The 13,753-nt window shown below is 39.0% G+C and overlaps 1 protein-coding gene across 1 annotated transcript in view; it reads left to right on the forward strand.

The window, feature by feature from the left end:
• Positions 1-1,523: 1,523 nt before the first annotated feature.
• LOC103804313 (myocardial zonula adherens protein-like) overlaps positions 1,524-13,753 on the forward strand; it is a gene marked incomplete at both ends in the record, with an annotated part of 33,989 nt that continues 21,759 nt past the window's right edge. Inside the window, 3 exons of the mRNA XM_009076922.1 lie at positions 1,524-1,613; positions 11,145-11,303; positions 13,636-13,728. Coding sequence (XP_009075170.1) covers positions 1,524-1,613; positions 11,145-11,303; positions 13,636-13,728 — 342 coding nt within the window. The remainder of the gene's footprint in view (positions 1,614-11,144; positions 11,304-13,635; positions 13,729-13,753) is intronic.

The raw sequence follows: 13,753 nt of genomic DNA on the forward strand, positions 1-13,753 counted from the left end.
TGGAGAAGGGAATCTTTGTCTTGAAGACCTGATGGATCAAACTGAGAGGAAGATGGAAGGCAGTACATAACATTTTAAAAATATAGATGACACATACCTGTAGTCTAAATGCTGCTGATTTGTCCTCTCAATAGATTTAATGAAAGGCCAGGAGAAAAATAGTGAAGTTGCTGCAGATATTTGCAGATAGTTCTTCCAATTGCTTTTCCTTGGGGAGAAGAAAAAGTTAAAGCCTGTTTGGAAAGTTGAAAAAGATCCATTGTTTGGAAAGGGAAAACAGGGATCCTTGTTGTGATGCTGAATAGTGGTGCTCTGAGGAAGCTGTCTTGTAAAGAGGCTTGAAAATGCAGTCAAGTTAGCTTAATTGAGATGAAAGACAGTTGGAAGAAGTGAATTGTAAAATGGTAACATTTGAGGTCTATGGAAAGGACTTTGCTGCAGTGCTTTGGATGCCTGTGAGCAAAACATTGTTGCCATTTTCATGGCAAAAGGAAGTGCTGTAATGGCCAAGACATGAGTTGTGGACAAGTGCAGTGGGAAGGGGTAGTTCAGAGAGAGGGACACACATTCAGCATGACTGAAGGTAAGTAGTTAGGAGAGACTGGAGAGATCTAGATCAGATGAGATACTGGGCTGTGATGGCCCACAGTAATCATGAAAGAGGTATTTTAGATGTTTTGAGGAAGAGCTTTAAGAGCTCTCTGTTGTCAACAGACAGCTGGGATTTCACAGAAAGGTATTGTGCAGCTTCAAATTTTGACAGCCAAATTTCTCATTTCATCATTTCCTATACTCGACTTACAGTTGTTTTTCACAACATGAATAGGGGTAAGGCTGAAAATTTTAACCAAATTTCTTGTATGAAATGCATTGCTTTGAAAACACCATTACAGCAAAGATGCCTTAGCCTAAAACAAGGCACACTGCAACTGGGGACAGAAATGTGTCATCCCTATTGGCCTGTTTGCAAGAGAATGGTTTTTCTAATTCAGTTTGGAAACAACACCTCGTAAATTTTTTTTGAAGTGGTTTGAAGCTTAGTTTTACAAACAGTTTGTATGTATCATTCTCATTCAGTGGAGTTGCAGTATTGTGGTATCTCTGGATCAAATGCTTGGCTATATACTGAGCAGAAAAGAAACATTCACTGTAAAATGCACTCTGTGTTTCTAAATAATGCCTTTTGAAGATGAAAAGTATGCCAAATCTGCAAGCAGAACCGAGAAAGTAGAAAATGATGTTCATTGTTCTGTTAGCTGTCAATGTCATTTACGAGTATGTAAGAACATGCTGTTGATTGAAATGGATTTTTGCTATTTCAGGTATGTAATTGTGGAGATGCCCTTGAATTAATTTTTGCCAGCTAAAAATCCCTCTAACCTTTAAAAATTAATCTTTTGTCAGCTGTGTGGTAGAAGGTAGAAAACAGTAAATTCAAACTTGGATGTCAGTACAGTTCATCCTGTAAAGCAAATGATTCTAACAATTTTCTGTAGCTCTAAATCTTGTTTTTATTCTTTCAGATGAATGTCTGTAGGTTACGCTTAACAGTCCCACCCGATGAAGTCACACAGCCTGAACAGGGAGCAAAGGAAATTGAAAGAAAGAAAAGCGTAAGTTTTAAGAATCAAAGTTAATTTCTCTATAAACAAGGAGTAAATATTGCCCTCCACAGAGCTGATATTAGTTGTTTTGTGAGCCCAAAGCCCAGTTGTCTTGGAAAACTAAAGAACACGTGCAAGGTGAGCAAACTGGCTTTGAGCTTTGAGCCTGAGCCTTGGAGTTAGGGACAGCAAAGCTGCATGTAAAATAAGACAGTGGTAGAGGAACAGCAGAGAGATTGTAGGTGACTTGTGACTGAGGCACCTTTAAGACTTGATTCTTTAATATTTGTATATCAAAGAGCAGGAAACTTATCAGGAACAGGGTCTTGCATTAAACAGGATCCTGATCCTCAGCTAAAGGGGATTTTGTATTTCATGTAGGCTTAACTGTGCAAGATTTGAGCATCAATGTATCTGGGAGCTGGTGTGCTGCAGCCTTTGGTGTTTTGCTGTGTTGGCTAGTTTTGGTAATGGGTGATATACAAACAGGAAATACAAAATAAAGAGTTCAGAATTGTTCTGAAGTGAAAGGGATTTGAAGGTCACGTGCTTAAAAGGGTTCAGAAGGGCAGCTTTTTGTAGAAGTGAGTAGTGCACACAGAAAAAAAATCTTACCATCTGCTTTGGTGCAGAACTCGTCCTTTAAGAGCTGTATCAGAGCAAGAGATGATATTTAATTTGTCTTAAGGATGGAGCCTAAAAAGGGAAGCTGGACAGGCTCTACAACTTCACCACATTTATATTTTGATAAACCAAAAGCAACGAAGAAGTTGGTGAAGTTTGCTATATCCAATGTCTGAATAGCAATATAGGAAGAAAAACTACAATAGGATTTACCTGAAATAATTGCTTAGTGATACTGAGAAGCAAAAATAACTTTAAAATTACTCAGAAGGACAAACATTCTAAAGCAAAAAAAATAAATGCAAAATAAAATGATCTAGATAAGGATTCCTTATCAGGTATTTCTTGTGCTGGAATCTTGTATACACTCAGGTTTTCATATACTGCTCTGGCAGAGTAATAGATCCTTCAGAATCTAGAAATGTTACTTAAGAATGGATTAAATAGGCCTTAAGGCAAACTAAATTTGGGGCACCCTTAAGTAGTAATAATTCATTTTGTACAGAGGTGTTTAGTTGTACCACTTGGAGTAGCTTCTCTGTCAGTCTCTTGCCATATGTGTCTGATTGCAGCAACCCTCAGACTGGCCCAGGCTTATGGGCCCATTGCCCTAGGAGGAATCTAAGTTTGTTTTTGAGGAGGATAGATTTTGACTCATGGCTTACTCACTTTATGGTGCTGAGTAGTGCAATAAAAAGAAAGAAGTGTGAATGATTAGGGCTTGGCCAATTTGTAGTGACTTTCTTACGTTTTTTTTCTCAGTGGGACCTTGTGTTTAACAAGAGCTGTTGTTTCCCCCATTATACAACTCAAGGCAAGTGGATGTTATATCAGAGAATGTTAAGGAGAGGATATGAAAGATAATAAATACATAACTGGGCTCAGTGTAGTGCACAGTGATTTTAAAGAGATTTTTAGTTGAGACAAAAAAAAAAGGGTATGCAGTTTAAATATGGTGTTTTCTGGGTATTTTCTGGTATTTTCTGAAGTTCAGTACTTTAAGACAGTTGAATGACTTTTAGTCTGCAAACATAGAGGCTTCAGAGCTAGCTAGGTCAAATATGTCAATTTCATAGCAATTAAAAAACACAGGGGAATTGTACCATCTACTTGTGTTTCACGGTTTTTGTGTAATTAGAAAAATTACCCTACAGATTGTATACCTGTAGTGTATGGAAGCAGCTACAAAAAAATCACTAGTCATGAACTGGGTTTTCCTCCTGTCTTTAAAATCAGACAGCATATAGATTTTTATTGTGTATGTAGCCTCTCTCTTGATATATTTGACATAGTTACACAGTAACTTACAGTGCACATGTGCCTCATGGCTAGTTGTGCTGTGACACAGTCACTGTGAAGTTTAATTTAAAAAACACCCATAAAAGCAGAGATCAGGTGTCTCTGCTGATCACCCGTGCTCAGCTGGCTGCATGTTACTGAAATTGCTTTAAGCACTTTGAGATGAACAAGTTTTACAAATGTTAGATCATCCTCACACAGTCCTATGAGAACTGTGCCCCCTTTTTGGAAATAGGGATAATAGAAATTAGGGAACTGCTCTGTTTTATGCCTTGCACTTTACATTTAAGGTCAAAAAATTCAGTTTCAGCAAGAATCAAATTTAAGATCAGATCCCTTGTTGGAATCTAGAGTTCTCTGCTGTCTTTAAATGCTGAGTATGAAGAAAATGGGAATATGGAAAATGTTTTTGGTATTTAAAATATATTCGTGTGATTTACAGGAATGAACTGCAGGGGTAATCTGTGGGATCATACAGTTTTTGCTGGAGTGCTCAAGCAAGTCAGGCAGTCCTACCCTGGCTGCCAGGTGCTTTCCTGTTTGGGCAGGACGAGTGCTGGAGAGACACATACTCTTCCCTATCTCTGCCCCTGCTGGTGAGGGAGGAGAGCAAAGACCTTGCGGTGTCAGAGGGAATGCCAGAAAACTATAAATACACCATGGCGTGACATTTGGTTGTAATCTGCTCTTTCAGATCTTTCATTAGAAGGAGGTGATTTTGAGCTGCCCTAATGTGACACAGTGATGACTTAGTATTTGTTACTTTTCTGTGTATTTCTGAGTGTCAGTACTATTGAGTGATGTTTCAGTTGCAGAATCAGCTAAGGAACTGCACAGCAGCTCTTGCTAGTGCTGATCCTCCCAATAACTTGTTTTGCTGCTTAATGTCAGATCAGAACTGATTCTTTATCAGTTATGTTAGTAGCTGTTGGCTTAGCCTTTTCCATCGTAGCCCAGGCTTCGCAGAAGATGCATGCTGTATTTCATTAAATCTGTATCAGTGCAGTAAGTTTACAGCTTGACTTTTTTATTGCTATACATCCATGAAATAAAAATGAACGGATGTAAGAGATTTAAATAAAGTGATGGATCTGGGTGGTTTTGTTGCAACAAAATTGCTGCAGGCATTACTGTACTAGGACAGCCTCTCCCTGCCTTTTGTGGAAGGCTGGCAGATGGTGCACAGCTAGAGACTGATCTCAAAAACTGAAGGGGGAGTGAGCCTGTGCTCCAGTGTGTCAGGTTGGATTTTTATATTCCTATTTAGGCTATGATACCTTGAAAGAAGCATAAGAAAACTTAACTCACAAGCTCAGGCTGGTTGGTTAGTTTGTTTGCTTTGTACAGGCTTAAAGCCTAGTGCTAGATGTCTCTGAATTGTTAGCACTTTAGGTAGAGAGAATTAGAAACTATTCTGATTTTGTTTCATTAATTCTGGTCATGATAGACAATGGGTGACAGTAGTGTGAGGCTGTTTACTTCACCATGAAGTACAAAGGAATATTGTGCTTGGCAGATTGTATGCAAAATCTGCATGTCCTGAAGCCTGTCTTGTCTTGCATAATAAAGGGCTACCAGACAATTGTATTGTCCCTGTTTGGGACTGGGCTTATTTTTATCCATCAGTCTCTTTCTTCACTGTCCTGGCTAAATTTGGAAGTGTCATTGGAAGCTGCAGCTAAGCTTTTGAGGACAGAATATGGAGATATGTATAGACAGACTTTTCTTTTTCATTTGGACACATGGACAAGAGAATGAAAATTAGATAACACTCCAGAAATTTGTCACTTAACTGTCTTTGTGGCTTTCAGCTGAGTTTGAGCAGTGTTTAGTCTTAAACTCTAATTAGTACTTTGGCTGTAGATATCCTCTCCTTAATTTTATTATTTCTTTAAAGCATCACAACTAAGAAGTGAAATTCTTTTTACTTCCTAAGCAGGAGTACAGAAGCATAACAAATATTTTTTTTTTCCTCCAGCAGAAAAAGTAGGCTCTAAAGAAGTCAGAAGGGGAATTTGCTTCTGTATGTCATGGGGAGAATCAAGCAGAAACTTGTCAGGCTTGGATCAAGAATATGAGTGCAATGAGCATGGGGCTGTTGTGCACATTGAATCTAGGACAGTGCCTACTTTGTCTGCTGCTCTGCTGCTGCCAGCCCACTCCTACCAGCAGAGCAGAATCTGTGCCACAACAAATGTGGTTCATCTACTATAGGTGGCTGATGTTACTGTTTCTCAGTCTCTCCAGCACTGATTGTTTGAGTTTTGATATGGACTAATTAAAGGACACCATCATTAAAACCAGCACTACATAGAAACTACAGAAAGAATTCCATGGCCTTCTGAGGTTACTGCCAAATCTGTTGTATCTTATTTTCCTAATGTATAAACATTGGTGTTTTGTGTACAGATTCCATGGATTAGGTATGACTTTGTATAATGCCTCTAACTTCTAGTTTTTGAGATGGACACCTAAATTCTACACCCAAGGAGCTTAAAAGTTGGAATGTGTTAAGTGATGTTTCTTATCTGGCATCATGAATTTAAGAACACTGATGAATTTAAGAACACTCATGTCTATGTCTTTGCATATTTTCCCTATTTTAATACTATTTTTGTGTAAAACATCCCTAAATGTAACATAAGTTTCATGGGCTGCAGAGGAATATGAAAAAGTCTAACAACAGAGCTACCTTTTGTCAGAGCACAGTAACTTTCCTTGGTGAGCTCAGTGCTATAAATGTGTCATTTTACTGAACAGCAAATATGTAACCTAAGTAACAATGTGAATATTCTTGTTCCTGGTATAACTAGTGAACAAGTAAAAGATAACTGGGTATTTCAGAAGCGTCTGGAATGTGGCTGTTCAGGAAAAGATAAAGCCTTGCTTAACTCATACAGTTCTTGTTGAAAGACTTTAGATGGTGTAGGTATACAGAAGACCATGATTCAGGAAAATTTTAAGGTCATCTAAGTACTAACCCCAGAATTGTGTTAAGCATTACATTAGATATCCTTTCTTTCCTCAAAAGAAGATATATCTTCTATGCTTTTGCTTTCAGTTTTGGGGCAGGGAGAAAGTATAAAGTATGGGGCTATCTGACTTCCATTAAAAAAACCTGATGGAGATAGATTAGGAAGCAAATCATCCCTCAGTGTTATTTACATAATGCCCATAAAACCATGGGCCAAAGAAAAAGCAGCTAACCACTCATAAGTAGAGTTTGGTTTTATAATGTTTTTGCATCAGCTGTTTGATGCCACTTGTGCTCCCTCCTTGGACAGACACATAAACAGGATGCATGGCAATTATCAAGGCTTTTGCAACCTTGGGGTGTAGGCTTCTGTTAGTTAGGTAACCACAGCCTGCATTTCTTTAGCTCATGCTGTGTGATCACACCAAGTGCAACGTGTGTTGCTGCAGCTTAGACAAAGCATGTTCCTGGAAGCTGGTACAGGATGTGTGCGCATCCACACCATGTGTTCTACTGTTACCTTGGACTGTCATACAACTGACTATAGGTACAAAGAAATAGTCACAAATTGCTTAAGCCAAGTCTGCCTTTTCAGATCAGCAGCTCACATTAGAAGGGATTTTGAGCACAATTTGAGGCTGCAACTGTGTTTGGTCCAGTACAGCAAGCACATAGGCAGGTGGGAAGTGACAGCTTCCCTGTACTCTTGAGCTGGCTGATAGTTTGACCTTAAACAGCAATGGTTTAGACCGTCGTGAGACAGGTTAGTTTTACCCTACTGATGATGTGTTGTTGCAATATCTTGCAACAACAAGATATCCTTCTATCTTAAAGCACTTTTATGGCTAGCTTTACAGTATTTACTTGCTCCTAAATATTTGCATGTATTTATTTATGCTGTTATCTTCACCGAGATGCCTCACTGTAGATAAGAGTGGAGACCATTGAGGTCTGCTTGGAAAAGTATCTGAGTTCTGAGAGTGGGTAGGTATGGGACGTAGAGGAAAACAATGAAAAGCATTTGGCTTAAAAAACTGCTCTGTAGTACTTGGGGATGTGGAAAATCCAGAATTTGTGAAAGAGGAAACATAGGAGAGAGAGGTATGTGACAGAGAAAGAACAGAGGACAAGGCAGAAAAGGAAAAAAACACTGAAGGGAGAAAAATAAAGGTGGGTGAAACTAACTTGAGAGGAGACAGATTGGTAGAATGTATACTTGATGCATACTTTGTGATGCAGTTCTGTGTAGAAATTTGAAAACTGAGCTATTCAACAAGGCCTCCTTTAGAGGCAAAGTGTATTAAAAAAGTATTCAACAAGCAAAGCAATCTGTCCATCTCTCAACCCTGCATTCAGCAGAGTTGTGTGATTGTAACCCTTCCTCTAAGAGGAGATTGCATCAGGTCAGCCCTTTTTTTGCCAGGGTCTATACAGAACCCTGAAACAAGTGGTCACTGAGTGCAAATTAAGAGCTACCAAAACAGAGGAAAGAGGGAGTAGAAGGTTAGCATAGTTGGAATAGACAGGAATTAAAAAGACTAAAGAAACACACGGTAAGTTATTTGTATAGGTGTTGGTTCACACAGCTTTCAATCAGGCAGGAGTTGTACTGAAATTTTAACAGGCACTTGTCTGGGGACTGTGATACGAAGGAGGAATAAGGAGAGGGTGAAAGCAATATCTTGCATTTTAAGTAGCACATAGTAGAACTGGAACAGTCAACAGATGATGGAGATTCTTTTAATATTCTGAAAGAAGAGTAACAAAGCCATCTTGGGAGGTTTGTGCAAATACAGATAACAGGCAAGTTTGGTATTGTTGCAAGAGACATGGAACCAGTCTGCCTTTGTGCATACTTAATCCTGCATGTACTGCCCATTATGATGTAAATTTAGGTCTGTTCATCTGTGAAATACATATGTAAGTGCCATGGGTGATTCTCCAGCTGCAAACCCATTGGTCTGAATTTCTAGGTCTTTCTTAGAGGGGCAAAAATATCCTTCAAAGCATTTCTTAGGAATGTGTTCATAATATTCTAAAAATAAGGAACTTCATCATAATTTTCATACAGAACACTGCAAACAGCACTTTAAACAATTCTGCTGTTTCTGAGGCACAAAGAATCTTGGTATTGCTGGGGTATTCAGCTGTTCAGCTCATTAAAAATGAATGATCATGGGTAAAGGGTATGGATTTATGAATTCACTGTCTGGCGCCTTGGTAACCTCTAAACAAAGTGATTATTCATTCTCTTATCAGGAAGATGGAAACTTGTGTGTAATCTCTTTATCCAGATGCAGGGGAGGAGCTCCAATGAAACTATGAAAGAAACCATACAACCCTGGAAGCAAACAAACATAAAAAGTTTTGAGTCATGTCCCCATGTAGTTTCTGCATTTTCTCTATTCTCAAACTATCAGGTGTGAGATTTTTTTTTGTGCACATCCAAACAGCAAACAAAAAAACCCCAATAATACATAATTATGCAATGTCTGATCATGAGGATATGAAGTTTTACATGTAATGTTTTCAAAGTGCAAAATGATATAGTGTATAGGTAGGGCCAATGTTTTTTCATTAAGGGGTTTTAAGGCTTTCTTTCTAAAAGACAACTTACAGCTTTGTTGTTCTTTGCCTGAAATGTTCTTTATCAGGTGTCTGCTCTGTGACTGTTCCTCTCCCAGCCCTGCAACCCCCTACACACACCCCCCCAGAGCTTCAGAAGCATGGATATGATATCAATGCTACGATAAAGGAAAATGTGTAGGATTTACAATGTTGAGGAAAATCTGTCAGTGCCATGTGGGAGGGACAAAATATAAACCAAATGTCTGTCTTTATCCATTTTTTTTAACGCAAGTAGATTTTCCTGTTCATTTTCTCCTTGCCTAAGGAAGTATTTATTCTTATATTGCCACTATAGTTGTATTGGTTTGGCTGCTAAAACTGAAAGTGCTGCTGCCTTAGACTGCAGATCCTACCCTGGTAAGGACTGAAGACTCTCTAGGATGCAGCTGCAGATTGGTATAAGATGCTGAGCTTTGTCTCTTTCAGCCTCTGTTTGGCATCAGAGAGAGTATTTAGACACTGCTTAGACTCTTAATTTACTAAAGGTTGTCAGTTTTCATACAGTGTCTTTACTGAATAAAGAACCAAACCCAAACATATTCTCAGGTCAATGTAGTAAATATTCTCAAATTTACCTATATCCTACTATGTCCAGCAGAAGAAACAAAGTTCAGTAAAATTACCTATAACAGATTTTTCCCCCAGCGCTGGCATTTCAAAACCAATGTGCAAAACTAAGCAGTAACAACCATGTTTCCAAACTGTCTTTGTAACTTTCTGTTCAGAAAGAATCACAAATTCTAGGTTCTTAGTTTGCAAATATTCCAAGTTAGGTAAGAAATTTTTTTGCCCTTTTTAAAAAAAAGTCCTAATGTGGATGTCTTTGTCTAAGCTAGTTGTTTAAAGTCTATGTAATAAGAAGAGAAATGAGTAGCTCTGGAGCCTGACTCGTTTCAGATGATTGCTACAGAAGGATGTTTCTCTGAGTTAATCAGAAGGGAGGCTAGGTGAGTAGTCAGGTCAGGTGGTTACATCTGATCTTGCAGATATTTATTTACATGCTGAAGGAAACGATTTCTGCTGTTTGCATGAATATTTTTCTTACTAAGTGTACTGATGAGTCAGAGGACTCTGTTGAGAAGAGTGCCTTGAAGCAAGACATACAGTTATTACAAGTACGTTTAAAAAATTTCTGCAGATCAAGATTTCAAACGTAGTCACTTTAGAACAGCCTTTCTATTTACCTAGCAAGACCTGATTTAGAAGATTTATCCTTCTGCAGTAGTTAATAACACTGGAACACCCACCTGAATGCTGTTTCATGGCTTTGCTTTACCTCTTACAATGTAAGTTCTACAACTTCTGCAAGAGGAAAGGAGCCCTGAGACGAGTGTCTGATTGCTTTGGAGGTCCTTACCCAGCTTTAAATGCAGACTGAAATTCCACTTTGTTTATCTTCAAGATAAACAGATAATTTCTCTTTTAAGAGCTCTCTTTTAAGGAACCTTGCATAAATGGTTTGAATTTTAATGATAAAATTTAGTGAATTTTTATGTTTCCTGTCACAGGGAGTTTGGGGAGTGAGGGACAATTCTGTGGTTGCAAGAGCTGAGTGGCAACTTAGAGACATAACAGTTCTCTGCAAGAGTGCAGAGAAGTAGCATATGTTGGTGAATGAAGATAAGCCAAGATGACTTTTTCTTACATGCCTCTACCTCTCCTTGCACAAATCCAATCAGTTGTCTCTAGCTGTGCCTATATCAGTTCCATGACAGCCAATGGAAATCATGCATCTCCATATTCTCTAGTAATTATAAAGTGGTCATTGTTCTTCCCCAAAACATGAAGATTGACTGTGTGGCTCTAAACCTTTTGGGAGTTAGTGTTCTCAAGTACTGTTGTGCTTTCACTATAGTTGGCTGCCTCTCCCAGCCCTGTTACTGTATTTTGGTTTGTTGTGTTTTTATTCTAGTACTGACTCTAATAACTTTATTTTATTTTTTTACTTTTAAGGAATTTTTTTATTCTAGTCCTGACTAATAACTTTTTCTTTATTTTATTTTTTTACTTTTAAGGACCCCTACCATGTACCAAATGGCATGTCTCCAGGGAAGCTCTCTCATGGAATGGTGTATGGCGTTGTGCACCGAACTGACAACAACCATAAGAGAGAAATGGTGGTTTATGGCTGGTCAGCTGATCAGCTGAAAGAGGAGATGAACTACATTAAAGAAGTGAGTTACACTTTCAGCTTCAAAATTTGGCAAATACCCTTTCCCTATATTCATGTAGAGCTGTGAGTGTATAATGGGATGACTTCTGTCTAGCCCAACACCTGAATTTGAATTTGGAACCTACTCTGAGTCTAAAGGCTGGCCTTGTTACTCTTTGAGTTGGGAATAAGGCATGCTATATACCTGGGAAATGTGCAGTCAGACTCAAGGCCTCTGTGCCAAGTGGTACTTGTTAATGCTTGCTGACAGAAGAAACTATGTAAGCAGACACCTGAAAGGATAAACTCTCCTCTCTTCCTCTGCTTCCCCTGTCCCCAAACCCTCCCATTTTGAAAAGGCTTCTAAATTAGGTGACATAGTAAAATCACTTGGGTATATTTTGGGGCAGCCTTAAAATAGTCAGCCTAATAAGGATGTCTTTGTACTACTTTCTCTGTGCATGCTCATTTATCATAATTGGCAGAAGCTCTCCTGAAAGACAGAAAATACATTTCTGATGCTGCTTGAAATTTTTCTATGCTTGAAATGCAGCATCTCTGCCAGTCAGTCCTTGACTCTCAGGGTTTGGCAGTAACACCCTAGTTATCCCAGGGCAAATAATTTGACCTTCTCTTTCCATCCACCTTCACCACCCAGGAAGCTATTGGTCAGTGGTTATCATGTTACACTGATTCAAGTGCAAACTGAGTTGATATAAAAGGGAGGAACACTGAGTCAAGCCAGCAGTGTAAGAGACTGTAATTATATGTGCTCTTAACATCTGCCTGGTCTCTAGCTTGCTTCTTGCACTTGCTTCTTTCCCTTATTACTCACCATTTGTTAGCTCCCAGTGTTCACCACTCTCAAGCTGCTGTGCTTAGGGGATGGCAGGGCATGTCACTGCTGCAGTGCCAGTGAGGCACACAAGGTGCCTTTGCTGCTGTTTTCCTGCCTGGCTAGTTGCTCTGCCCTGCTGGGGTGGTGTCAAGGGCCAGGTGTGTTGGCATGCAGCAGGTCCACCTCCCCAAACTGCACTGTTTCTGGTGCCTGGTGCAGAATGCTTGGACCATCTCCCTGCCCTTTTCTGTTCACAGCCTGCTTGTGACATGGAGGGACATGTCAGATCAGACAAACTGCATGTCTTGCTTGTGTATTCAGGGTACTGGTCCTTCTAGGAAAAAGGGGAAAAGACATGGGAAGGGATGTACTGGAAGCTGTGTTCAGCTGCACTAATTTGTGAACTGTGGTCTGCCAGTAAGTGTCATCTTTAAGAACAGAATCTTAAACAAGAGTCCTCAGCTTGTGCCAAGTACGTGTTGACTTAAATAGACCAAAAGTGATGGGCCGTGTCAGAGCTGCCGACAGTCTCCTCTGCCTCTGAGTCAAATTTGCACCTTGCAAGATGTGTGTGTGTGCATCTGTGAGGGTGGGGACAGGGTGAGTGGTGCTTTCCTGAGGTGAAGTGCAGGACTTAGCTTCCTTCTCTGTTTCTCATCCTAAAGGGCACACGTAGTTAGGGAGCACTCCCTGCCCAGATTTGGTGGCCAATGCCTCTTTCTGGGAGGGAGTGTGTATGCTCTGTGCAGAGCCTCTAGCAACATCCCCTCTTGTATAAGGCCCTACTAAAGTTTTCCCCTGTGCAGAGACAAGGTAAGTCACTGCCCTAGATTATCTGCAGTCTGTGTTTCATAGAAATGAGAGGGGAAGAAAATAAAAAGTGTATGAATTACATAGCTGGAACGTAGAGGTAAACATGATTGCAATGGCTTGTAAACCCAAGCTGGAAAGGCAGGGAATAATTTGCATCCATAGCTTTTAAAATCAAACTGAATTCTCTCTTCTTCAGATTTGAAATTGCATCGGTAAATTTATGCTAATTTGTTGTTTAGTCTAAAAGTCTGAAGTTAAAAGTGTTTATTTTCAAAGAATACACAGGGAAAACTAACCAATTCCAAAAGTATGAAGGTGTATTAAATCCATGTGTGCTTTTTTTCAGAAATAAAATTATAGATGCTCAAATTAATTTTAATTAATTTAGTAATCAGGTTATTATGATGTACAGATAATTTAACTGAACTAATTGATTTAAATTATTAATTTGCAAGTGTTTAAGTGTGTACAGAGAAGTTTAGAATTACTCATAGAGTCAGTTATTTGTATCATCCTTACGTAGACAAGTCTTGAGACTCAAGTTTTTGTCTTGTTTTTAAGAGTAAATTGTTGCTATGCAGAGGTAGATTCATAATGGAAATGATGGAAAATAACAATGTGGAACATAGAAAAACAGATCATGTCCTATATAAAGAGTATCTTCCATAAGTTTGATAAAGGCATTTGATTTTTCTGACACCAGGTGAGAGCAACTCTGGAAAAAGTAAGAAAGAAAATGTATGGTGAATATGATGAAATGAAACGTAAAATACAGCAGCTTACAAGTGAACTGAAAGTAAGTATTCCTTCATTTGTAGGGA

Source organism: Acanthisitta chloris, unplaced genomic scaffold (assembly GCF_000695815.1).
Source record: "Acanthisitta chloris isolate BGI_N310 unplaced genomic scaffold, ASM69581v1 scaffold4696, whole genome shotgun sequence".
NCBI classification, from domain to species: domain Eukaryota; kingdom Metazoa; phylum Chordata; class Aves; order Passeriformes; family Acanthisittidae; genus Acanthisitta; species Acanthisitta chloris.